At 39.2% G+C, this 26,969-nt stretch overlaps 1 protein-coding gene across 4 annotated transcripts in view; it reads right to left on the bottom strand.

Annotated features, from left to right (window-relative positions):
- Positions 1–17,619, bottom strand: part of satb2 (SATB homeobox 2) — a 58,778-nt gene extending 41,159 nt beyond the window's left edge. For all 4 annotated transcript variants that reach the window (XM_044131112.1, XM_044131114.1, XM_044131113.1 and 1 more), the window contains exons 1-2: positions 16,985–17,619; positions 188–403 (exon numbers count right to left, since the gene is read on the bottom strand). In XM_044131112.1, the coding sequence (XP_043987047.1) occupies positions 188–359 (172 nt within the window). In that variant the 5' untranslated portion in view covers positions 360–403; positions 16,985–17,619. The remainder of the gene's footprint in view (positions 1–187; positions 404–16,984) is intronic.
- Positions 17,620–26,969: the final 9,350 nt, after the last annotated feature.

The raw sequence follows: 26,969 nt of genomic DNA, 5'->3' as shown, positions 1-26,969 counted from the left end.
GTGGGTTTGGAGTACAACGCTGCTAAAAACCTTCTGGCAGAGGGAAAGGATCGAAAAAAAAGTCATCGTATCTCATTCATTTATGATGGTTCTTTTCACCCTGCTGCAAATGTCATTTGCAGAAGATAACTAATATCAAATAGCTTCACTGTTACTTCAATCTCTACAGTGAAGACTCTACGGTTACCTCCAAGGGGCCGCGGTGGGGCTCCATTGTGGCGAGTTCGTGGCCCGGTGGGGCTCCCGTTCAGCTCCAGTCGGCTTTTCTTTCCTGGCGGCGGGAGACCGCTAAGGTCCGGACTGCCGCCCCTCCGCTCTGGACTGCCCTGGGCGACAGGACTCTCCCCTCCTCGCTCCATCCTCCTCCACACCCCCAATGGAGCTCCAGTCAGAGACAAAGAGTCTGAAGGGATTCAACAGAAAAGCCAAGGAATCAGGAATCCAGTGTATTTTTTTTTGTGTACTCTTTTGTTCGTGTATTTCACAGAACTACGATGGAAACACCTTTTTCTCATCACATGATCAACAACTGGATGTTACTGCTGGTGGAAAAGACGAAGAAGACAACAGGAAGTAGCAGGACGATGATGGCACCGCATGTTTTTTAATGACTTGTCAAGTGAACAAACTTATTCACGTGTGACGGTAATTGCATTTAATAAAAACACGGAAATTGCAAAATTATGTTTTTTTCAACATTACCAGAATATTGACAAAGCTTTACACACATTTGTGATGGGAACGCGACAACTGTCCCAAAATAACATAACTCATTCTCATGCTGCTTTATGCAGACACTCTATCTGCACTGATGAGGACTTCCTCAACAATCTGACCCATTTCAGAATTATAATAATAATGATTTGACCACTTGGGGAGATTGTTTAAGCAGCACCGGCAATAATAATCAATTTCAATATTTTCTCGTCATAGTAACAATATTCCAAAATGATAAAAGCATAAACAAGGCCTCCAAGCTGACCTGTAAATGAAATGTGTCTATTTGTGTCTATTCTGTGAGAGATAATGTTAATTTTTGCAGGTTTTCTCCAGAAAAGAGCAACACAGCTTTCATTTTTAGTCATTTTTTAATAATATGAATAAAACATAGAGTTCTAACATTCATCTTTTATTTGAGAATACCTACCTGTTAATTCTAACTATATATTATATCTCTCACAAGCTGACAATAGTGGATATTACAGGGAAGTTAAAGTCGGCATAAACATCTAGAAAATTTTTTGTTCTCCTTATAATTATGAGGCTGATTGACAGGCTGTCACTTCACTTTGGTAATATAAATCAACAACAACACTGCAAAGGCCAGTCCAGTTAAATCCACTCCATCCAGGAATGATTATTTAAGCTAAACTACAGTATTTTCTTCACTTATCAAAGGAAAAAGAAATCGTTACAAACGCACAAGGAATTAGTTTTAAGCTTTGATAAACAGGCTGTACCTTCATCTCACCCAGTGGTTGCAGTAGATAAACCTCAGTACCTTACACATTATGAAGTATGTATGAGAAAAAATGGAATGAATGAAAATGTTACATGCATGTTAACAACTCTGAAATCTTTTCAGCGTTTATCTACGTTTAAAATATAACAGTTATCAACGGGTTCCAAGCCCAACCCATCAACTCTGCCCCTGTCCCCTATATATATATATATCTATATATAGATATATATATATATATATATATATATATATATATATATATATCTATATATATAGATATATATATATCTATATATCTATAAATATATATATATATATATAGATAGATATATATATATATATATATGCTTTTTTTTTCCAAAAACAATATTGGGGAAAAAAAGGCCACCTTTTTATTGCCAAAAGATGGATTTAGGCAAAAAGAATAACTCTTTCTAAAAAATTATATTATTTTTGGAAGGTGACAATATTGAAAACTAAGAAAACATTTTTTAGTAACTGGTAAAGGTTCCATTTGCCTCCAAAGTTATCCATTCCTCTCAAACCTTTCCATATTTTGTCATGATAAATCCACAAACTTCACTGCGTTTTTCTTAGATTTTATATGACAAACCAACACGGGTAAAGTGGATCTCCAGAATTCAGGTTACGTTGCACTGCGTGGCAAAATGTGTAGCAACTCGCCTGACGTAAACAGAGCCAGGAAGCCTGCAGAAATCCACTCCAGGCTCGGTGTTTCCTGATTGGGAAGTGTCAGCCAAACATCTAATATGTGTAATGCCATTAGCGACGCTGCCAGGCCTGAGTGACGGGTTGGTGCCAGCAACACCCGGGCCAAATGAACAGCTGGTGTTCAAACAAAAGCTCCCGGGCAATATCTGACACTCTGTAAGTAAAAAAAATATCTGGAAGTTGTGGGACCGACTCACTGATATGCAGTTCTCAAAAAAGCATCAGGTCTCTCCACTTAAATAAGGAGTCAGGCCCTAAAGACAAACAAATCAAAAACTTCGAGTCGCAAGTAGATTTACTGTTTGTAAAACTGATTCAAGTCGCTCTTATTTCTGTACTTATTTCTGAGATGAAGCAGAAGGTGGAATTAAACCTGGAGAACTCAGTGTTGCTGTTACACCTCAGTCTTTGCGTGTTTCTCCAACTACATTCGATTAGAAACCAGAACTGAAAAACCTCCAAAAAGAAAAAAAGGAAAACAAAAATTGCTTCCATTATTCTTGTTCAAAAATACATTTTGTATGAAAACCAAGATCGTAATTTCTACCACAATAAAGAAAAACAGCTTGTGTTACAGTTTTTTTTATTTTATATCATGGAACAAAATTCAAATAAGCACTTTGTTGTTTCCATTACCGCTTTCTGATGCTAAAATATGACAGTAAACACTAATAGAGTGTGACAACATTAGGAGTTTTATTTCTGCCCTTTTATTCAATAAATGCCTTTTCAAAGAATCCTGTAAACAATTTTTACCTTAAAGTGAAACCTTGTGTTCACAGCCGAGGTGCTTCTGTTGAATTCACATTAAAAAGTAACATAGATAAAATGAGTTTCACTTCATATGAAATTTGTAGTTTCTAACAGCAAATGAGAACCTGTTTATATAAAATGAGGGGGTTTATTTATCATCTAAGTAACAAACTATGAATGTTTTACAGTAAAGCTAACATGTTAGTCACACGGCCCTCAGCTATCTCTGTTTGCAGAAATATTTTCCAGGTTCTCACTCCTCTTCCTCTCTATTCTCCTCTTTTATCCCTCCACCTTCCACACAAACACACAAACACACACACACACACACACACACACACACACACACACACACACACACACACACACACACACGCACACACACACACACACAGAGACGCATTCTCCCACAACATCGAAGCTGAAAAACACCACAAAAACAGTAAACAAACTCATGATCTTAGAGGCGCTTGGAGCCTGGGGAAAATGTACAAATGAACAATAAATTAAAGACATTAGCTCTGGCGTGATTAAAAAGTGTGGGAGGCCAAAGAGGCCAAAAAATGCGGGCGGCAAAGTTTAATAAAAGAGAAAACAAGTTCAAAGAGCTGAGCAGAGCGAGGGAGCAGAGGGTTTAAATGCGACTACAGCGGTGGCCCAAATTCACAGCGTGAGGCTCGCTGAGAAAAAGGGGGGGGAGGCTCCGCGAATAAATCCGACTGCTAACAACGTCGTAGCTGCAATAAAGAGCAGCTAGCAAGGATAGCATGTAAGGGGGGAACCGGAGGCTCGCGCTCAAATTCAAACTTGATGTAACGTTCTGGTTCTCCTTCATATTTTCAAATCATCCTCCAAAGAATCCGACGGTATCAGCAGCAGGTCCAGTCCTGCTCCAGCTGCTCATGATAGCCATCAGAACCAGGCTGCATAGACATCTTCTCATCTCCCTGGAACTCACTTATACACAAACACACACACATCTCCAGCATCTTCCTCATCTCTACGCACAGCCTACTTCTATTACATTTCTTCTGGTATTTGATGCAGCAGATACAGAATCAAGCTGCATATGTTTTGATATTTTTTCTTTTCTATTTTTTTTTTTTTTTGGGGGGGGGAGGAATCTAACAGATAAGATGTCCTGCCTGAATGCCAGCGATCGTTACCAAGTCACAAGGTCAGGAGAAAACACAGGGGTGTTTTTCTATCGACCTGCTGAAGACATCATTAAAGTCGCTGCATTTTATTTCGGTACAGTGTTAAGGGAAGCCCAGGCCTGTGGTAAACTCTGCAGTGACAAATTCTGTCATTTACTTTTGAGTTCTTGGTATTTCTCATGCTGCTGTGGTCCAACCTTTTTTTTTTAAACAGCATTACCAGGACTAGAACACTGCAAAAACACAAAATCTTACCAAGTCATTTTGATCTTGTTTGTACTGCCAATATCTTAGTACCCTTGAAATAACACAAAACTAAGACATAGGAGCTTGTTTTAAGTCAATAATTCCTTAATATGGATGGAAAAGTGCTAATTTCACTGGCAGATTATTTCACTTATAACACGAGAAAAATGTTTTGTTATAAATTAAATAATGGAGCTGATACTTTTTCATCCATATTAAGGAATTACTGCTGAAAAGTTACATGTAATTTAGTTTTGTCTCATTTCAAGTGTAATAAGATATCTGTACTAGAAACTTGACCAAAATGGCTTGTTAAGATTTTGTGTTTTTTTTGTGGTGAAGGATGCTGATGCAGGTCGTCCTGGATACCACCTTCATGTCTCTTAGAAAAGGATTCACATTCCTTCAACCGTTTTGGATCTTTATCATGTGACCTCAGGGTTGTTAATGATGGTGATGGACACAAACTGCAGCCTTGTTGTGAAGTAGAAGGAATCATTTATGCTTTTTTTAGTTTTTACAGATGTTTGCATCCAGTCCAGATGGATCAACACGTTGTTAAAGTGTCTCCACCAGGTTTAAACGTCTACAGACTGGATTTATTCTTCCCTCTTTCGGTTTGGATGGAGAACATCTGTTAGGCACAAAAATGTTCAACCCTCGTCACAGATTGACGATTGGACTTAGCTCTGGACTTTGACTGGGCCATTCTAACACATGAAGTTCATTTCAGGGGGATGTGCTGGACGGTGGATCTATTTATTGAATCTTTTGCAGCATCTGAAAAGTTTTCTTTTGTTCTTCCATCCACTGATCCATTTCCTGTAGAAGCCAAGGAAAAGGTTCCCCACAGCATGAACTGCCACCACCGGCATGACACAACATGTCAGTCGATCCTCCATTTCCTCATTACATGTAGGTTTTTTAGGTATACTACAATTTGACAGGTTTGAGCCTGTTATTTGTTCTGTTGTGCATTATTATTTTTATGATTATTATTATTATTAGCCAGAAAACCGAATGTGTTTTATGTGATCAAATGACTTTCCATCGTTTTTAATTTTTGGATTTAGTCTTTAAAGTGCAGGAAGTGAGTCAACGACTGATACTTGTTCTGATTTAGGAATTTACGAGGCGGACCTTAAACCTATTGTTCAGTCCTTCACTCTTAGTTACATCTGTAGGTTTTTGATGTTATTGCACACAGACTTTTAGTTTTTAACATATTGATGACCAAAATCGTCTCTTAGATCATTTGCTCTGCTCTCCGACACACACACACACACACACACACACACACACGCACACGCGCACCCACACACACTCCCCCCAGTCCTCCCAGTGAGGAGATGCCCCCCAGCCCCCAGTCTGTAGTTCTGTGCTGTGCAGAGAAAACAAAGGCTTTTGTGCATTGTTTCCTTTCTGTTTACATTAGGCGGTTTATTGAGTCCAGCAGGGGGCAGTATGACCTACAGCTGGAGGCGGATGGGTTGCTTGTTGCTTTGCAGAGATTGTAGTTGAGTTGCGGTGAGGACAGATTAGTTACAGATTTTCAGGGTGTATTTTTGATCGATCTGACAGCTCTGGATGCTGGGAGTTTGACTTGTCCAGATGTAGACAGATTTGTTTGTTTTTATTTCCACTCTGGTGTCAATCTGACACGCAACGCATCAAAAATGTTCAAGAGCACTTTCTCGAGACCTGAGGAACCTTTTTTACATTACTGGTATTTTGATGCATTTTCAAATTCACTCTGTTATTCAGACATTGTTTTCACTCAGATGTTTGCTTGCAAACTGAAACTGTAGGAGAGAATTTGTGGGGAATAAACCAGAACTGTTTTTAGTCAAAACATATTCAGTGATTTATGAGAATTTACAAAGAAATTGGTTCTTTGGCCAACAGGTTTTTTTTTAAGTTTAGAGTGAGAAGAGTTCATTAGTGTCAGATATAAATCAGTGAATTTCCAGGTTTTACAGCTGATAAATATCAATCAGTCACTGCAGAAACAGTAAATCTCATCAAGTATTGTGGTCTAGTTTCTAGTGCAGATACTTTAGTACAGTTGAAATAAGACTAAACTAACTCAACAGTAACTTTTCAACAAGATAGAGCAGTTTGCTTTAAGTAAATAATTCCTTAATACTGATAAAAAATACTTGTTCCATCGGCAGATTATTTCATTGATTTTATTATTTACATTTTTCCCAATGTGTCAATATAACTAATACTTTTTATCAGCATTATATGTTACTGAAAAGTTTCTTGTAAGTTAGTTTAGTTTTATTTCAACTGTATTAAGATATTTACACAAGAAAGTATGCAAAAAAAAAAGAAAAAACTTTGTGAGACTTTGTTTTTTGCAGCATTTGATTCGTATTTTTAGTGAACTTTGTTTTGTCTCAGCTGGTTGAATGTGAAGAGGTTTGGTTGTCGGCTGTTTCAGTGAATCAGTTACCAGAAAATAAGCGACAAACAGGAAACATTAAAAATTTAAACGACTTCCTAAGTAGAAATGAAACGACTCAATGTGTGAACGTTACAAATAATGTCACAGGACGCCCTGTGGTGGCATTTAACTACAGACACATGGCTTTCTTATCTACCTGGACTTATTCATTAGCTGGTACCAGGTTGTTTCCAGGTATCATATCAAATAAATTTATTCAATAATACATTAAAATGATTATAATTAGTACTTTATAGCTAATAACAAACGAACCAATACCACATTTATAACTCAAAGCCCTGACAAAGACCTTTTTGTAAAAATACCAGCAAAAACAGTTCATTGGGTTTCAACCATTCTAACTAGAGTTGACTAACTAGTGATAACTAACCAAACTAACAGACACCTTCTTGCTTCACTGTTCAGCAGCTGTTCTTAGCTTTGGAGAGACACATCTAAACAACATGTTGATCAAACCAAGGTCTGAGTTTTACCACCTTTGTTTAGATTCAATAAATTAAATTGGGACACAGACCGGCTGCCTGGAAGTAGTTTATAAAAGGATGTGTGTGCACATCCACTGTTTGGATGCTGAAAGCCTCCAGGTCAAAGGGCAGAATGACTCGGCCTTTTTTTTTTTTTTTTTTTTTTTTTTTATCACAATGTGCTCTTTAATTATTTTTGCACAATTGGATCCAACAAAGCAGCAGATCACAAGTTGTCACATCTAAAACTTTGTAAAACGTTATAAATGAAAAGAATTAATTATGCTTGGCCACATTATTCTCTAATGTATGAATTTATGAACATTGTTGGAATTATTGTTGATCGTTTACATCATTTCCTTCTTTCTTATTTCTTAACAATGCAAAAGCACCAATTCTAAGTAATTTATTTTAGTTTCTACAGCAAGGATCTTATCTCATTTCAAATAAAACAAAACTAACTTACAAGTAACATTTCAGCAGGAGATATGAGTCAATGAAGCCTTAATATTGATGAAGGAATATGAGTTCCACTGGAAGATTATTTGACTTGGGATAAATGTCTTGCTGATTTGGCCTCAATCTCAGTTCCTCAAGACAAACCTTCACTGCTGTTTGGAGTTTATTATTACTTTTTTTTTCATTTTACTTTGTAGTTTAGTTGAATGTTAGCAGCCTGGAAAAAGAGTTTGTTGACTATATGTTGAGTTATTTTGGTGAATCAATTCTTAGCTGTTTGTGTTTCTTGCTGTCTGTAGTTCCATAACACCAAACCAGCAGGCTGTCAACCAAACAAGACCTGAAGCTGTTGAGTTATTAGTTCCTGATAATCAGGCAGCGTCCCGACTTGGTGATTTTGATCTCAGTTATTAACATTGTTAATAATTGTCTTTGGCGTTATCAATTATTAATAGCTATTCATAGTCAAACCAAACCTATTTGTTGCACAACACAGGACTTCCTCCAAACTGTCGAGCTGCGGCTCAAATCAATAACACGATGGTTGAAACTTGAACACTTATTGGGTTGTAACATAAAATTATCCTATTTTATTATTATAATAATAATAATAATTATGTTAGATAATAGAAAAACATCAAACAGGAAAAGAATAAGTTTCTAAAACATCTGGAATTGAACCACATTAAAGTTTTGTGGATTGTACTTAACAGCCATTTAAATGTACTTTAACAGTTCTGTACAGACGTGCGGTCAAATGTTAAGTAAGAAAGAACCCAGACTTATTAACCAGTTATTGTTTATGAAATTCAATAAAGCTGTTGTGTAGTAAGAGCCATTCTTTTATCTAAATTCCCATAATACATTTTATGATACATTTAAATTGTCTTGAAAATCATGTCCAAAATGAGTGGATGCATATCTCTAACTGCTACTACACTGCAAAAACACAAACTCTAACTAAGTGTTTTTGGTGTAGTTTCTAGTCCAAATATCTTAGTTCACTTGAAAAAAGTTCAAAGCTACTTGCAAATAATTTTTCAGGTAGATATAGTCAATCATTCTTTAATATTCCACTGGCAGATTATTTCACTTCTAATATGGGAAACAATGTTTAGTTATAGTGAAATAAAACTTACTTTGTCATCCATACTGACTCCTATATCTCACTGACAGGTAACTTGAAAGTTAGTTTTGACTTATTTCAGCTGCACTAAGAAATCTGCACTAGACCAAAAACATTTGGTAAGATTTTGTGTTTTTGCAATGTAAGTGTTTATGATATTTAGCACAGAAATTAATAACACTTCATTGTGGGTAAAAGTAATCAAGTGGGTAATCTTCACAAAGATAAGATGGTTTCTAAACTCTGGGAACGGACTAATAACTGGGCGTGAGGAAACATGACATAACCATATCCCCCCTCAGCCTGATAAATGCCAACCTGCTTTATCTATTATTGGTGTGTTGAGCAATAATGAGTCTTTGTTCCAGAGACCGTCTTTAAGGACAGGCGGACAGTATGTGGTGCATCACATGTAAATACACCACGCGCCTATTAAAACAGAGCGTTCAGAAACACGACTCAGATACTGAGATGGCTATCGAGTTCAGAATAATCACAAGGTGTGTGATAGTGAGGGCAGTTAATAAACAGGCGATAAGAGGAGCTGTTGCACGTCTGCTATGGAGACATGGAGCTGCGCGTAGCATGGGTTTGATAAGGAACGGGTCACAACACATAACCTAGTTCATTGCTTCGGAAGGCACTGTCAGACCCAGCCGGCCAGAGCAACAATCAAACTTTACAAAGTTTGGGCTCAAACTTTGTAAAGTTTGAGCTTTACAAAGCTCAAACTTGACTACACATATCCTCTTGACTACGGAGGATATGTGTCGTTAGTTTGACCTGATGTGCTTCCAGTAAACAGCCAAGTGTAATTATAAGTCAATGACCAGCAGTGATCAGCAACATGTGGGGGAAGGACAGCAATCCACCTGTCTGGTTGTCTCTTTAAAATGACTGGTAATGGTAGGAACAGTTTAAAGCGTAACTATGGCAACTTTGAGAAGGCAGCTGCTTCAAGCATTGACATACACTGCAAAAACACAAAATCAATAAGACAAAACTCACTTACAAGTAACTAAAATATAGGCGTTGGTTTTAAGTAGACAATTCTTCAATATTAAAAGGGCAGCATTATGTACTTTCCAAACACATAGTACCATTTTACAAATTACATTGTGTGTAATTTATGATATATATAATGTATTAATTGGAGTAGAGGTAAGAGCTAAAGACTTAGCAGTAATAAATGAATTAGTTGTGGTAACAGAAACAACAAAGACCTGTGACAAGTTAAAGGGGAAACCTGAACTTTCCAACTCTGTGTTGTATTTTGTGAAGATTTGTTCTATTAAATAGTCTTGACTGGTTTGAAACAGAGGGATGCTGCCATACACTGACTGTTTTTTTCTTTCAACCAACTTAAAGGGGATGTAATACATGTTTTCCCAGGCACATTTATAGCACAATCAAGTAACTATGTTACCTTCAATTGTTATGAAAATGTTTTGTATATAAAACATGACTTAAAATAAATTTGACTTTGAAATTTAACACTCTGAAATTGGGCCTCTGTCTCTTTAAGAACTTCCTGCTCTTCCTGAAACTCCGCCTTCAGGAAGTCATCACAACATGGCTCCTCTGTTAATCCTTTAACAACAATTTTACCAGAGTTGCACTGAGATGTAGCTCCTGTAATGAGCTCAGCAGATGTTCGACCAGGTGTTTGCTAATGGCTGTTGGCTAGTCTGAAGGAGCTGAGTGGAGGAGTCAAGAGGGAGGAGTGCTGAGTGAGGCTGGCGCTTCATAGTGGGATTCCTCCCTAAATTTTCCAATAATCTGACAACAATAATTGCTCTTGATGTAGGTAGATGTGGCCCCCCAGATAATACTCTGTTGAAGGGCCCCTACTGCTACTGAGAAGTCGTTCGTCCCTCAGTCTGGGTTTATACTTCCATGACAAAAACCGACACACCAGGAGCCGAAGATGAGATTATAAAGTACAAAAAAAAAAAAAAGAAAAGACTGTGGACACACCCGAAGGACACATCAACAAACACACCTATAAACAATGTGTTCTGCTCAGACACACACTTACAGAGGCCGACGTGTAATTCAGAGGCAGACTCTGCTCGCCGTTTTTATCTCAACCACAAGTTTATAAAAAACCAAACTCTTTTCTGAAGGCAGGAAACGTCAGAACACGACTAAAGAACCAAACATCCAGAAGATGTCCTCCCACAGAGTCCCACTAAGAGGCAGACAGGAAGCACACACACACACACCTGCACACACACACACACACACACACACACCCTAAGGTGAAGCTGGGACCTTACACAGGTAGAAAACTAGTGAAGGTTTGAGGAAGAACTGACCTCTGACCCCCGGCTGAACCGCCTCTCCTCTCCAGCGTCTCGCTGTCGGACTCTGCTGCCGTCTGAATGCAAACCAGGCAGAGACGGAGCGAGCTGCCGGGGCATTATTAGCGCCGTTAGCGAGGGAGGAGGGGGAGGCGTCGCCTCCAGGGAAATGTCCTGAGATACGAACGCTCCACATCAGCTTTTATAGTAGGGCTATCAGGCTATTGGTTAATGTGCGGCTCTGCACAGCAGATAAAAGAATGGCAGAGATATTAAGAGTCCTGCTGTCTAATGATCATGTAGAGCGTGTGTGTGTGTGTGTGTGTGTGTGTGTGTGCGCGCGTGTGTGTGTGCACAAGGGACAGCAAGGGATTCACTCTATTCTACACTGCAAAAATACTCAATCTTACCACATTATTTCACTTATAACACAGAGAAAACGTCTTAACAGTGAAATAATCTGCTTTTTCATCAATATTATGGAAAAAAAAAGTTACTTGTCAGTTAATTCTGTCCTATTCATTTTTATTTGCACCAGAACCTAGACACTCACAAAAATAATACTTGATAAGATTTTGTGTTTTTACAGTGCAGTAAAGTTAGTGTCATGTTTTGATAACTTCCAGGTCTACATTTTTTTTCTGTTGGTCTTTAACAGATTTATTTTCCCTCCAACATATTTGGATTAATCTAGAAAAGGAAATCAAATGTTTATACCTGACAAACATGTTTCACTTACTGATGTACATTCAGTACATTCATTTACTGCAGATTTTAAAGGCATGAAAACAAAATGAATTCAATTCAAATTCAAAAATATCTTATTGATCCAGAAGAGAATTTAAGAGTTGTTGTACATGCTGGTGGAGGATCTCCTGTGGCAGTCTGTAATGCAGCAAATTTCACAAAGCTTCTGACTGAAGATATTTATTTATTTATTTATTTATTTATTTATTTATTTATTTATTTATTTATTTATTTATTTATTTATTTATTTATTTATTGTATTTTGTACTTTTTGGATGTGGAGATATCGTGTCTCACTTAGATTATGTGGAGAATCCTGAACCTGAGGTATGGGATCAGACTATTTCCTGGCTCTGGATCTGGGTTACTGGCTCGTTTCAATGAAAGCTGGTTCGTTTCCAGGGGGATGCTTCACATAATTCACACATCCACCAACAGGCAGGACTCTGCTCTTTCACAGCCTGAACCAATCTGAGGGATTTTATTTTACGTGGTGAAACTAGAAGGAAGCTGTTCCTCGGTTTACGGCCTGCTGTTGTGGAACTGCCGACGTGAACCTTAAAGGCTCTCGTGTAAACGTCCTGCTTGATAAGACGGAGAGGAAGGCAGGCGGCCTCGACCTCCAGGATGAGCACATGTCCTTGGTCAAATGCACAAATTCACACACACACACACACTCACACACAAAGAGCGCAAATTCTACGACCTTACACTGTAAAAACACAAAAACGTTGCAGGTTTTTGTGAAGTTTGGTCTTGTTTCTAGAGGAAATGTCTCAGTACTTGAAATAACATAAAACTAATTCATTTTAGCAAGATGTAGGATTGTGTTCAGAGTAAATAATTCCCTCATACTGATGGAAAAAGTATTAGGAAATGTCAGGTTATCAGTGAAATAATCTGCAATATTAAAGGATTATTGACTCTGAACTAGCTTCTATTTGATGCTGGAAAGTTCCTCGTTATTTAGTTTTGTACTAAGTAAAATTATTAGAAAGTAGACCAAAACTGCTTTTTAAGACTTTGTGTTTTTGCAGCGCAGCAACCGGAGGAGTCGACCGTTGGAAGCAGAGCTGAAGGGTCAGATGAACCCGTCCAGCTGGTTTCTTGTCCTCCACAGTTCAAAGTTTACAAACTACATAATAAACTTCCCAGTCAGACTGTTTCATGACCTGTGAACTATAACGATTATCAAGGTCAGTGGAGCTTTGTTAAAATGACCAGTCATTCACTACGAGGGAAGACGGCAGCAAAAATAGATTTATCAAGGTTTCCATCAGGATTTTGTTATTGATTGTAGTATTCAGGTAGAATATTACTTATTAGCAAATTTGACAAGTATCTAATGTTCTGGTTCTGGCTCCTTCCTTAAGACGGTTTGGATTTCTTTTTTTTTTTACTATCGCTGTCATCACACATGCTTTTAGCTGTAATTTCCCATTTCGATGATGTTCCATTAACTGTCATTATTTTATCAGGGTAATCATAAAACCAAAAATGATGTCACCCTTAAATCAAACATCATCTGCAAACTGTTCTGCTGCAGAAGCTCCAGCCGTCCATCGGCAGATTCTTCTGGAGCTGCACGGCATGAAAATATCATAACATCAACAATATTACAATCACAAAGGAGGATTTTAATATTCTGGACGCTCTTTTGTTTTTGTTTTTCTGCAGCCCAGCTGGATGACCCCTCCCTGACCTTGACGCATACCAACGGCTCTGTTCTTCACCAGCGATAAAAAGGTGTGCTCCAATAATTTCATTTGCCAGCCATAAACCTGTGATTAATCACAGCACACACCCTTCACTGTTTAATTCAAGTTTACCTTCAATTACAGGAAACCAAGAAGTTTATGAAATACATATATATGTTCAACAATAATAATAAAAAAACAGACTTTAAGCTGGTCGAACCCTTCATCTTTAGTTTCGGTATCTAAGCAGGTTTTAATGACCGTTTTACACGAAGTGAGCAGAAAAGATCAGAGAGCCAAACAGCAGAGAGGATCACAATGTAAGCATAACGAAAATGATTATCAAAAAAAAAAAAAGAAAAACTGCATCAGTTTGGTTTCCTGGAGGGGAACGTATGGAGCTGCTGATTGGCTGCTGTGAAATCCGGCTGTTATCCTGAAGGTTTGGCTGTTTTACACGTGAATTTTATGGGAAACGCATAAAAACTCTGAGCTGAGGAAATACACAGTTATGTTTCACTGCAACTCAGAGCAATAAGACTCATTTTTCATGTTTATGTTTTTGCTTTAAACGTTTATCTTTGCTACGGGCCAAAACCAAGCGGCTCTGGAGAGCGTGGCGTCTGTTCTCTGCTTGATAAAAACTGATAATAATTTATTATTATACTGCTTGATAATTTATTAAATTCATACAATTCGACTGCTGAGTAATTTCACATCATTTCCAAAACACACAGGCTAAAAATCCTGATCAGAGTAGTTAAGATGCATTTCTAAACAGATGGATGAATAAAAAGGTTTTCAGTTTTAAACTTTAATGAATCCCCACTAACAACTACAGTCACGTCTCTGTGCACTGTAAAAAATGTTTTTGGAAGATGTTAAATATCGCTAAGTACTTCACTTTTAATCGAGCAATAACAATAATAGCAATTATTAACAATTAATAAAGAACATTTCAATTAGAAGGAAGCTCCAGATGGTGGTTTGCTGTCTGGATGGTTTAATGAAAAACTTCATCAGTTCAGCAAAAGTTTACAGTTTGGATACAGATTTAGCTCCTCTAGCAGCAGAGCTAATGCTAAAGCCTAGCATGCTAAGCTGAGTCCCAACCATGTTAGCAATGTTTATGCAGCAAAATGTAAGAATGCATTTGAAATGCTTCACTTCACTCTAAGGTCGCATCCATTCGTCTGTTTGCTGTGAACATGGAGCTCCGGTCATCCTGACCACTGAACTCACCACCATGAGCAGCTGCGTTCCAAAATGAGAATTAGTTCAAAATGAACTTTTTCATGTTTCTTTTGGCTGTTCAAGTTACATCACATCCAGAAACAACCGATGAAAATCCAGCTGAATAAAATATGTTGTGGAACTGTTTGGTCAGTGTGAGGCTGCTGTCAACACAGTCAGGCTTTTTTTGTTACAATCACTTAAAAAAAAAAATCAAATCAAATCAAATGAAAACTCAACAATTTAGAAACAGCAGTTTAAGCTGCAGCTTCATTCTGATGGGTGAACAATTTATCCAGTGAAACAGTTTGACACCCAAACCAGCATTTACACCTCACAGTGTAGTAGATGTGTTTACTGGGATTTTTTTTTTTAAATGTCACTGTCGATGTGTTTGATTCATTTTTGGGGGCACTATCCACACACACACACACACACACACACACACTGACTCCGAGTGAACAAAGGGAGTGCATCTCTGCAGTATAAACAGCTGGATTTTTTTTTTAAGTGGTTTGTGTCTGTTGCAGAAATCTGGGCTATAACCGATCAGATATCAGAAACATTCACATCAGACTTCGAATGCGCAGGACTAAACTGACCCACACACACACACACACACACGCACACATACACGAGGCCTTTCCTGTTTACTCGGAGCCAAAGAAAAGCCCATAAGCTTCTCCTGTTCTTTTGGACGCTTCTTCTGCGCCATGCAGGCCAGGAAAGTTGGAGCGACCGAGACCAATCTGGTTCTCCACGCGGTTCGACCGGAATTCTGCTTTCAACACCAAAGCAGACGACAAAATAATAATAATTAAAAAAAAAAAGAACGGAAGAAAAAGTGACGACATTTACAGGAATTCTGCCTGGTGGGAGGGACGTATTTTTGGAATAATTTAATGCGCGTCTCACGGGCTGTGAATAATAATAATAATAATAATAATAATAATAATAATAATAATAATAATAATAATAATAATAATAATAATAATAATAATAATAATAATAATAATAATAATAATAATAATAATCTATCGTGATTCACAAGAAGCTTCGCGCGCGCACTTTACCTGATCAGAAGCTCCGCTTTAAAATCTAGATGCTACAAAATCAGGAAGAAACGCATTTTGATTTACCCTCCTGTCCAAAACATCAGAGGTCTGCGCAAGCTTACAAAATAAAAACATTAAAATACAGAAACATCAGAGATGACTTTATTTTTCTTTTTTTTTTTTTTCTTTTCTTTTTTTTCGAGCAGCAGGATGAAGTGTTGCTCCTGACAGGACGGTCCGCTCGATGCGGGGCTGCTTCTCATTTGTGGCCTCCGCCGCCTCTATTCACATTCCTCACGCTTTTTGGGGCTTTTTTTGTGTGTGTGTGTGTGTGTGTGTGTGGGTGTGTGTGTAATTTCCCCTTAACGCACCGCCGCTCAGTCACAAGGCCTTCATCTGCGTATGTTACCTGCAAGTTATTCGATTTATTCAGCCCGGCTTCCAACGCTGACCCAATGAAACGGCGACAAAATGATCCAAAAACACGCGCACTGTAATGATTGACGGCTCTCGCGGTAATTGGTCATTAATTGTTTTTCTTGCAGGAGTTAAAATGTGACGAAGTGACGGATTTTAAAATGGATTTAATCTGTCACTAGAGAGATACATCATATATATATATATATATATATATATATATATATATATATATATATATATATATATATATATATATATATATATATATATATATATATATATATATATATAATGAAGACTTTTAAATACAGATGGGTGACGTTTGTCACTGGTGAGCTACACTTATAATACATTTGCATAGCTTAAACGAAATCGCTTGAGGTTTTCCGTAAAGAAAATCACCTTACAAATAATTTCCTATTTTTACTCATGATTCAAATTCACCATAACTAGAATTAGCCAACTGTCTCTACTGCGCAGTTATCAACCTCAATTAGATCATTAATAATGGAGAATGCGAAGATCCACTTCTTTTATTTACAGCTATAGTTTACGTCCATGTGTTCTGAGTCGTTCAGTGTGTGTGTGAGAGAGAGAGAAAGAGAGAGGGTGTGTGCGTGTGTGTGTGTGTGTGTGTGTGTGTGTGTGCTCTGCACTCACTGTTCACGGTGTGTCTGTAGCGCTGCTGGCCGCCGAAGAGGCTCTGTCCATTGATCAGCAGTAGTGAATCCAGGGCTGGACCTTGGTTCGGGTCCGGGTCCTTCTGTTGTCGGACCAGATCTGAACTCGGAGCGGAAGATCCGGAGAGAAAAAAAAAAGAAAAAAAAAAAAAAGAAAAAGTTCTCCGAGAGCGCGCGCTCGCTCGAATGTGTGTGTCTGTATGTGTGTGTGAATCTGTGCGGTTTGTGCGCAGAGCGGCGGGGTCAGAGTGGAGCGGTGGCCGGATGATGGGCGCTCAGGAGCGGCTCGCTAAGACGGTCTGCGGAGTGGACTGCGCGGCACCGGCTCTGGGTGAGTTGCTCTGACTTTTTCTGTCCTCCGGCCAGCTCTCTCTGAGCCCGACTGGATTCACGTCTTCATCCTCGAAAAGAGGGAGAGAAGGAGACAGGAGGCGCAAAGAAGAAGAAGAAAGCGCGGGTCAGTCCGGGGAGGAAAAAAAGCACACACAAAAAACCCAAACCTGAGCGAAAAGGAAAAAAACAAACAAAAAAAAACCCAGCAGCGTCTGAGTTCCAGTTGTGCAGCGGGCGCAGAGCGCTTTGGAATCACACTGTCACTTTCAATCGTCCACTGCGCTGACGGCTGCAGCGCCTGATAGAGGGAGGAGAGAGGGGAGGAGAGACGGCCAGGGGGAGGAGAGGAGAGGCAGGAGAGGAGAGGAGCCGCCGCGGAGGGGCTTGGTGGGCCGGATCTCCACTGGAAATGACCAGGGAGGAACTCTGCTGATCCGGATCAGGAGAGGGTCGTGACCCGGCGGCGGAGGGACACCCTGCGGGGCACAACTCGGCCCGAGGCACAAGCGAACTCAGCTGCTGTTTAAGGCCAGCAGGGGGCCCTCAAGAGCCCTTGACCTCTGACAGCTTGAAATTCAGAGCCGTTCTGTGATTCAATTCACTTCTTAAAGATGGTGGAGACAAAGTGATTCCTCTGACTGCAGCCTAGAGATCAGACCGTCAGTGCAGAGCAGGAAGCAGGAAGTAGGAAGTAGGAAGTAGGAAGTAGGGGCCAGCTGTCATGCTCTCAGTAATTAGACTGCATTACTGATTGAGCTATCAACAAAGCTGACGCAAGCAACATAATATGAGTTTTATTATTATTTGTCTGTTTTTTTATCATAATTGTCAGACTAAGTGATGTGAAGCCATTTTTGTTTCTATTGCCTTAAGCTTCCAAAAATTTGATTCAGCATAGATTTAATATTGTTTAATTTTATTTTTACTTTTTAATCTTATCCAAAATATTAATACTGTATTTGTGTCTGTGGGGTTTTTTTTTTGTTTGTTTGTTTTGTTTTGTTTTTTTATGTATGTGTGTGTGGTTTTTTTTCATATATTTCAAAGTACTGAGGACCAGAACATTTTGAATTATGTTATATTAATATTAATTATTTATTGTGTGTCTTTGGAAAGATCACTGAACACACCTAATGGTAGAAATAAAGACACCTGAGTCCCATTTTGCGGATTATTAACTGATGCTTTCAAACACTGAGCTGCGTCTGACCGGCTGACTCCTCGGTTTACGTTCTGCTGGTTCTAAATGAGAAGATGTGAACAGATCCCCATATCAGGTTCTTTGTAGGATCTGCTCTGAGTTCTGTTCACTGAACTGTTTCTAACCAAACGTGCAGAAACCGTGCAGTGAGGTGAGAGAGGAAATAAACTAGTTGTAGTGTTTTCTGCCTCGCAGCAGGAACTTATCAGGCTGATATCTGCAGCTTCTCTCCGTCTCATCCAACAGCCACAAACTGAAGTCCATGTTCTGATGTGTGTTAATAAGTAGCCTAATAATAAGTCCAGGATGAGCTCCCTCCCTCCCTCTCTCTCTCCCTCCACTGTGTCCACATCAGATGCGCTGCAGCGTTAATCATAAACCTGTGGGGTGACAGACAGATGTCACAGCGCCATGTCTAATAGATAAGGAAGCCTGAGAAGGTCAAATGCCACTGAGGGCTGCTGCAGGGGAGTGTTTCCTCCCAGCAAAAAAACAACAAAAACAAAACACATTTCATCTTTTGTTGTGACTGTTGCGTGTAGAGTTAGGCTGACTTTAGCAGGAATAAATGTTTCACATGTTGGAACAAACACAGGCTGACTGAAGGACTAATAAATACATAAACAAGTTTACAAATCACATCAGCTCACTGATGTGATTTGTACATAAATAGAACTTGGAATAAAGTGATTTTTTAAAGCCTATAGCGGCAAATGAACAACATTTCAATTCTGGGGAAAATGTGTGTTTTGAAGATGTATTTAGGATCAGCTGCAGAACGCCTGCAGTGGGACATCAGGAGAGATTCCACTCAATGCATCAGTTCATAAACGGATTCCTGAGCTGGGATGTAAAACATAATTAATCGGTTATTAAATCTCTGAAGCAAAGTGAGATTTGAAATCCAAACAAGTTTATGAAATCAGTTTTGATTCCCAAAACACTGCAGAGAATTTAAAAGCTGCTTCGTTCTTCATTTACTTGATGACTATTGCAGCATTTTAAGATCTATAATCTGTGCGGATTAAAGATACCTAGGGTGCCTCCTACTGGTGTGAGGGAGCTTTAAACCGTTGCAGAGTTTCCTTATACCTCGGGCCGGCTGGGCATAAACAGCTTACCAGTTATAGGAGATGATGTTTTTCAGCCGTTTAACTGAATTACCACACCATCCCAACATGACTTAGTATTGAGATTTTAAAAAAAAGAAAGAAAAAAATCACGCACGAGGACGCGCGAGCAGGGTCACCGCTGCACAGAGAAGCTGCGGCGCCATTATTATTATGATTTAATGTTACAAATGAGCGACGAATACAATGTTGACGAAGATCTGCGCCTCCTTCATATGATTGTGAAATTACTTTTTTTTTTGTTTGTTTGTTTTTTTTTTTTTGTAGAAACGTCATCACGGAGCTCCTCGTTCCGCCGCAAAGCGCCAATAACAGCTGAGACAGAATCACTCGACGCTAAACGTAAAATATTCGTGGCTTTATTTTCATAAAACAACTCTGCTCATTAAAAAAAACATACTATTTATTGTTTACTAAATTGCAATAATTAAATTTGAGTTTAATTTTTCTGAGTATTTCTTTCCTCCAACAAATTATTATTATTATTATTATTATTATTATTATTATTATTATTATTATTAATGATAATAATAATAATAATAATAATAATAATAATAATAATAATAATAATAACAATAATAATAATATCTCTTCTTATTCTCGGATGAATTATTTATTAGCAGCTCCAGATCAGACAGAAAACGGTCTCTGACTGCAGGCAGCGAGTCTCAGGTTGGAACATGAACGAAACTCAGGAATTAAAATACTGGAGAAAAAAAATTTAAAAAATCAACACAGAGTTCTAGTTTGCTGGATTTCATTTAGAAACTAGTTTTCTTGTTGTTGTTGCGCAAAACAAAGAACAGAAATCCTCCCAGAAACACTCGGCAGTAAATTATTGAAGCTCCGTCCTCCCTCCCTCCTTCTTATTTTCCCACTTCTTGTGGATCCACAGATTAACTCAAACAAGCGTGCAAATTCCCACGGCGCGGTGAGCCCGAGATGAAATATTGATCCCTGAAATAAACAGGCTGATTCTGAGACCAGAAAAGAAGAAAGAAGGAAAGAAATCAAATAAAACCTCAGAGTTCTTCGAGTGCGCGGAGGAAGACGCAGTGCGGCGCAGGTAGAAGGCCTCCGCCGGGCTGCGGGGAGCCTCATCACGGCTGCAGCCGCCGCCGGGGAGGAAAAGCAGAGCAATGACAGGATTATTATGTTAAGAGCAGATTCATAGAAAGAACGTGTATGATTTTGTGCAGAGCACGAAGCTCATCTAAAATTCAACAAGTCAGCGGGATCATAATGGAGAAGAACGCGCCTGGCTCGGATCAGGCAAAATGAAGCGTAAAGAATCAGGCGCTCCTCTGGCTGCGGCCCGCAGCGCAGCTGATGCGCAATAAATCATTTCTTCAACTATTAATGACGGCGCTTTTCATCTTTCAGGGGCCGTTCTGTTCTGCTGCTCCTCTGGTTAGAGTCTCCCGGTCACCTGGTCACATGGAGCCGGTGGCATCACTCTGTGAGAACAGAACAGCGCGGCGGTGTGGCGAACAGGAAGAGGCTGCAGCTGCGCATGAGGAAGGCCAGAGTGGCGCAAAGCAACGCGGAGCGGCGACTCTGGTGAGAGCGGGAGAAGAAGAAGTTTGTTCCGGAGAGTGGATGGACAAAAGGAAGGAATGAGAGAGAGAAAGAGAGAGAGAGAAATGAATAAAGAAAAAAGGAAAGAAAGAAAAAGTGTTTTATTATTATTTTGTTAAAGAAAGATTTTTTTTTTTTTTACTAACGTCATCAGAACGACAGGTCACTTATTGTTGGGGCGGTTTGAGTTTTTCTGAGGCATTTTGTTGTTCAGCTCTAACTTTCATCATTTCCTCTGAAACCAAGAAAAGAAATAAATGCGGAAGATGAGAAAAAAAATCTAAAGTCGGATCTGAAAATCCTCTGAGCTTTAGATCTGCTGCGGGATCTACTGTCCATTTAAAACATGGTTGGTCACAATCTGACGAAGTGAGCCACACACACACACACACACACACACACACAGAGAGAGAGAGAGAGAGAGAGAGAGAGAGAGAGACAGAGAGAGAGAGAGAGAGAGAGAGTGAGGATATGGTGCAAAAAATGTTTCAGGAAAAATGATCCATCAAACAGCAAGAAAATCATTAATGTGTTCTTATTTATTGGCCATAATTGTAAAAAAATTCAATCCAAACTATTATTATTATTATTATTATTATTATTATTATTATTATTATTATTATTATTATTATTATTATTATACAGTTGTTAAGGACATAATAGTTATATAAACTTAATAATAATAATAATAATAATAATAATAATAATAATAATAATAATAATAATAATAATAATAATAATAATAATAATAATAATAATAATAATAATAATAATAATAATAAAGTTGTTAATTTAGGAAAGCTGCGGGTTTAAAGCTGCGGGATCGCAGCCTGAAAGTGAAAAATGGAGCGGAGCAGCAATAATGGATCCGTGATCCGTGACCTGAGCATGGAAGCAATTAGCGGGCGGCCCGAAAGTGACAAATTAAAGACAAATTAATGCTCCGCGGAAACGAGATCCAACCTTTAAAAACAAGCCATTTGGGCCGTTTGGGGCCATCAGCTCCTCTTTAGTGCCGCGGAGGAGCCACGCAGGAGCCACGCGGCTCCCGGGCCCCCAAGAGCCCCGAAGCCTCTGACAGACCCTCAACCTCCTCTGATACTTTCAGTTCCTCTGAAGAAAAACGCATCTGCGCTCTTCTTTTCTTTTCCTTTCCTTTTCCTCAATCCCGTGCTTTCCCCCAAACAACTACATTTATTTTGAATTGGAACTTTAGTCATTATAACCCTGACAACAAAACAATACGCATCATTTTACGCCAAATAATTGGCGCAAAATTATTATTATTATTATTATTATTATTATTATTATTATTATTATTATTATTATTATTATTATTATTATTATTATTATTATTATTCCTTTGTATTCCTTATTAAATATTTTCTGTCACGTCAGATTTAGGAACAAATAAATGAATTAATTATTTATTTAAAAAATATTAGCATAATTTATATCAATAATGTAAAAATTATTTCAGATATTAATTATTATTAAAAGCATATTTATGTGTTAAATCAATGTATAATTAATTTGATACTGAACAAATAATTATGTTGTCTCTTTTGTTTAGTTTTTTGTTTCTTTAGAGAACTTATAAATAAAGTTTTATTGATATGTTTGTTAATACTATAACCTGAATATGAATGTGTGTTCTCAACTGTTTCTATTTATTATTACATGTGCACAGTGTAGTTATGTGTATATTATTTCTATTCATTTATTCCTATAAGGCGTGAATTCATTATGTCAACAGGTGGACATGCAGCAGGTTATTAATCTGATCAGAACCTTTTAATGAGGCTGAAGTGACCCTTAAAGCCTTGAAGATTATTTTTTCATCTCCACAAAAATAAATGTGAAGCTTAAAGAAAAAAAAAAAAGCCAGTCTTCAGGTTACGTTTTCCATGTCAACATTTCTGCTCAACTCAAATGATCAGCAGAGACTCCTGATGACTTCATGGCCTCTGAGTAAAAAGTCGAGCTCGGAGCCAGGGAGGTTCTGGGCGCTGTGGGTCCAGAACCCATCAGGGCGGCCGGGTTCCTGGGCAGACAGCAGCTATCTGCTCCCGGCCTCCAGCTTCCAGCTCCAATCCGCAACACTAACGACTGTTTTCCTTTTAGTTAAAGCTCCGCCGTTCGCTTTTCCACCCAGCAAGACGTTCTTACCTGAAATCAAATCCGCCTGCTTAACGAGGAGGAGGGGGGCGGCGGGGGGGGGGGGGGTCACTTCTAAACGTCAGCACTCTGCACTATGTCATCCAGCTCAAGTATTTGACAGCTGGAATTATCTGTAAATACTTCATTAAAGTGTGTGTGAGCCCCCTCTGCCCCCCGTTTACTTCCCTCCATGGTCCACTTCTGGTAAGATCGACAAAATGATAACATAAACAAAAAGAAAAAGAAATTCAATTCTCATTTAGTGGAGAGAGTGAAGGGGGGAGGGCGGGGGGGGGGGGGGGGGGCAGGATCTACAAAACAGTGGAGGTCTCTGTGATGAAGTCTGGAGTGTGTGTTCAGTGTTTGGAGCTCGGGGTTTTCTCAACTGAGCCAGACGCTGAGCGGAGCTGCGTCCTCCTCAGGCTGATGGGAAGCAAAGACGGACAAAAAAAGAGAAAAAGTGCTAAACTAGAACCCCAAACATCTCCAACCGCTGGTCCAGCAGGATTCGCCGGCAAATTAAAAAAAAAACCCTTTGAGAACGTTTCATCCTCCCTCTGAACGGCGGCTTACCTCAGAGCCGCAGGACGGCCTCTCCAACCGGTGCATGGACGAAGCATGAAGATGGAAAGCAACAACGAGGGTGTGTGTGTGTGTGTGTGTTTTCAGTTTGAGGTCAGAGGTCATCCTGCAGGTCCTACCTGGACGCTCGCTGGGTCACGTCTCGTCTCGTGTCCAGCTCCTTGTGTCCTGGCGCGACCGCCCGCGCGAGATGATTCCACTTCACACTTCCTGTCTGATTGGGCGGAGCCCTCCATTCAAAATACACGTCAATCATTTACTGTGGGGCAGCGGCCAGCAGAACCTCTGATTTCTCCAGGGGAAGTCAATGATTGAAAACACGAATTGAGGGACACCCATGATGGCAAGTATTTAGAGAGGCTTGGTGTGTGTGTGTGTGCGTGTTTGTGTGTGTGTGATACTGTTCAGCGACTGTCAGAGTGATAGTGATCTGGCCGGCTGTGTGGAGGGTGCAGGGTCAGAGGTCACCTCAGTGCTGTGATCTTGTGTTTGTTATTGCTTTGCTGCCCTTGGACGGGTTAACATAGCACACACTGCATCAGCTGCTCCATGCACTTCCTCTGACACACACACACACATCCTACACATGCACTTCTCAGCCAGTGGGTCTGTGAGAGGCGTCTGAGGGTCACTTCCACATGTGTTGATGGGCCAGAGTGAGTTAATCTAAACTGGTGAAATGTTATATCCCAGCGCAGGGCGGGCAGGAGCTGCCGGTTCACCGTGTTCAGACTGGAGTTTCCACCAGCATGTTTGACACTTCACTTCAGGATCGGATGCACAGAAATCCTGCCGCACTTAAAGGGGGCAGCATTACGTGTTTACCAGGACATAGTGCCATTTTATATCACTATGTCACCTTCAGTTGTTGTAAAACTGCTGCACATTTCAAATATGAGTTCAAAGAAATTTGACTTTGACTAATTTAATACTTTGAAATTAAAGGATTTCTCAAACATGCATGAAAGAATCATAGCAGCACTCTAGGTATGTCTCTTATGAAGGAATAAAATTATAACGTGGTGTAAAGTTCAAGCCCCTTTCACCGTCCCGTGGTTTTAAGAGATGGAGTCGTCTGGAACCCACAGGTGTTTTATTCTGTGGAGTTAGTGCAACACCATCAGACTGCAGCAGCAAAACGCATTTCCAATTTGTTGTTTGTGTGTGTGTGTGTGTGTGTGTGTGTGCGTGTGTGCGTGTGTGTGTGTGTGGTTTCAGGAATTGACCGTCTGACATCTGCCACGCTCTTCCTGACCTTCACGTTAAGACTGCAGGACAGTTAAAAGATTTTCAATCTTTTAGTGTGATTGTTTCAGATTTCTGTAAAGTGACAAATGTAGAACAACAAAGCATTTCTTGCTAGCTAACAGCTATGATAGCAGTGCTAATTTAATTCATTTCCTGCTACTTGCATCTCGCACTTTACACTCATCTGGTCTTCATGTACATAGTTCTCAATAAATAGAATAAATAGACTGACTTAATCCATCCTGGATTCTGTTAAATCTGCATCAGTTTGTCAGAGATAACTGCCAGAACAATGGGGATTATTGACAACTAAACAAGTGTTATTTTTCTTAAAAATAAGAAGATGGTGAGTTTAGCAATAAGAGGACCCCAAATACCTTCCCTCAGCCCCATAACACAGTCAGAGGTAATATCAACACTGAACCTTAAGCAAATATCAGAATTGTGACTTAATTTCAATCTGTTCTCACAATCTGCTCAGTCTAGGCTCTATCTGTTTTAATGTTATGAGAGAATACTGTAGAATGGAATAGAATAGAATAGACAGGTCAATGGAAGCATAGATTCACACAATAATAATAATAATAATAATAATAATAATAATAATAATAATAATAATAATAATAATAATAATAATAATAATAATAATAATAATAATAATAATAATAATAATAATAATAATAATATAAAATCGACTTGCATGATCAATTAGAAAGTTTTACCAATACATTTGGTAATGCTGTTTGTATTACCAGGTGCCTTTTTACAATTGCATTTTTGGAATAGCTCCTTTAGCCTGTGTCTTCCCACTACCGTCTGTATTTTTGCCAGACGTTTTACTTTAAGGACGGTGTAGTATCGGGTGGACATTTTAAAAAGACACTGGTTAATAGCAGCTCACTGCGGCTGCGTAGTGTCCATCTCTAGGTAACCATGACAACAGCGTCAGTTTGTGGGGTCCTATTTAGGTCCCGCAACAACAATTTAGCTGACACTAATATTTCCCCTGTTTTGTTTTGGTCATTATTATTACACTTATTGTTGAGAGGTGTGTGATAGGTGTGTCTATCAGACATTTATAGCAATACGGAATGAATTGAGTCCGTATCGGACAACAACAACCACCTGTTAATGTAGTCTAGTTTAAGTTAACCTGAATATTTACAACTCTCTTCTTGATACACTGACATTACTTACCTTCTGTCTTTCAACCTCTTTGAAGAGCTTTTCTTCGTCTCTCCAACATCTTTATCCTTCTCCCTCTTCCGTTTTATGTTTTGTGACCCCGGAGTTTTTTCTGGGCCCCATCTTTAGCTCTTTGTTGTCAAGGCATTACTACAAATATGAAAGAAAAAAAAATGCGGCTCAGCACGTTTTCGAAGGGCTGCTGCCCAAGCTATCTGTACGAGAGGGGAGAGCGGCTGGCTGGAGGGGAGGGGAACCTAATCAGTGCTGTTCCTGCCAGGTCTGACCGGCATCCTCCCCCACTACCGGAACCAACTCACCACCAGGTAGTGGTAAGTGGACAGCTCTGCACCTCTCTTCACCCCAATGTCCAAGACATACGGCTGGAGATTAAATCTCGACAAAGTCGATCATCAAATTGCGGCCCAGGGTGTCCTGGTGCCAAGTACAGATATGGACACCCTTATGCCTGAACATGGTGTTCGTCAATGCCCAGTTGAGACCTGTCAACATGGGCATTGACAGTGAAACCTGTCAATGCCCATGTG

The sequence above is a fragment of the Gambusia affinis genome, linkage group LG11 (assembly GCF_019740435.1).
Source record: "Gambusia affinis linkage group LG11, SWU_Gaff_1.0, whole genome shotgun sequence".
NCBI classification, from domain to species: domain Eukaryota; kingdom Metazoa; phylum Chordata; class Actinopteri; order Cyprinodontiformes; family Poeciliidae; genus Gambusia; species Gambusia affinis.
This window is presented reverse-complemented; position numbering and strand designations above follow the sequence as displayed.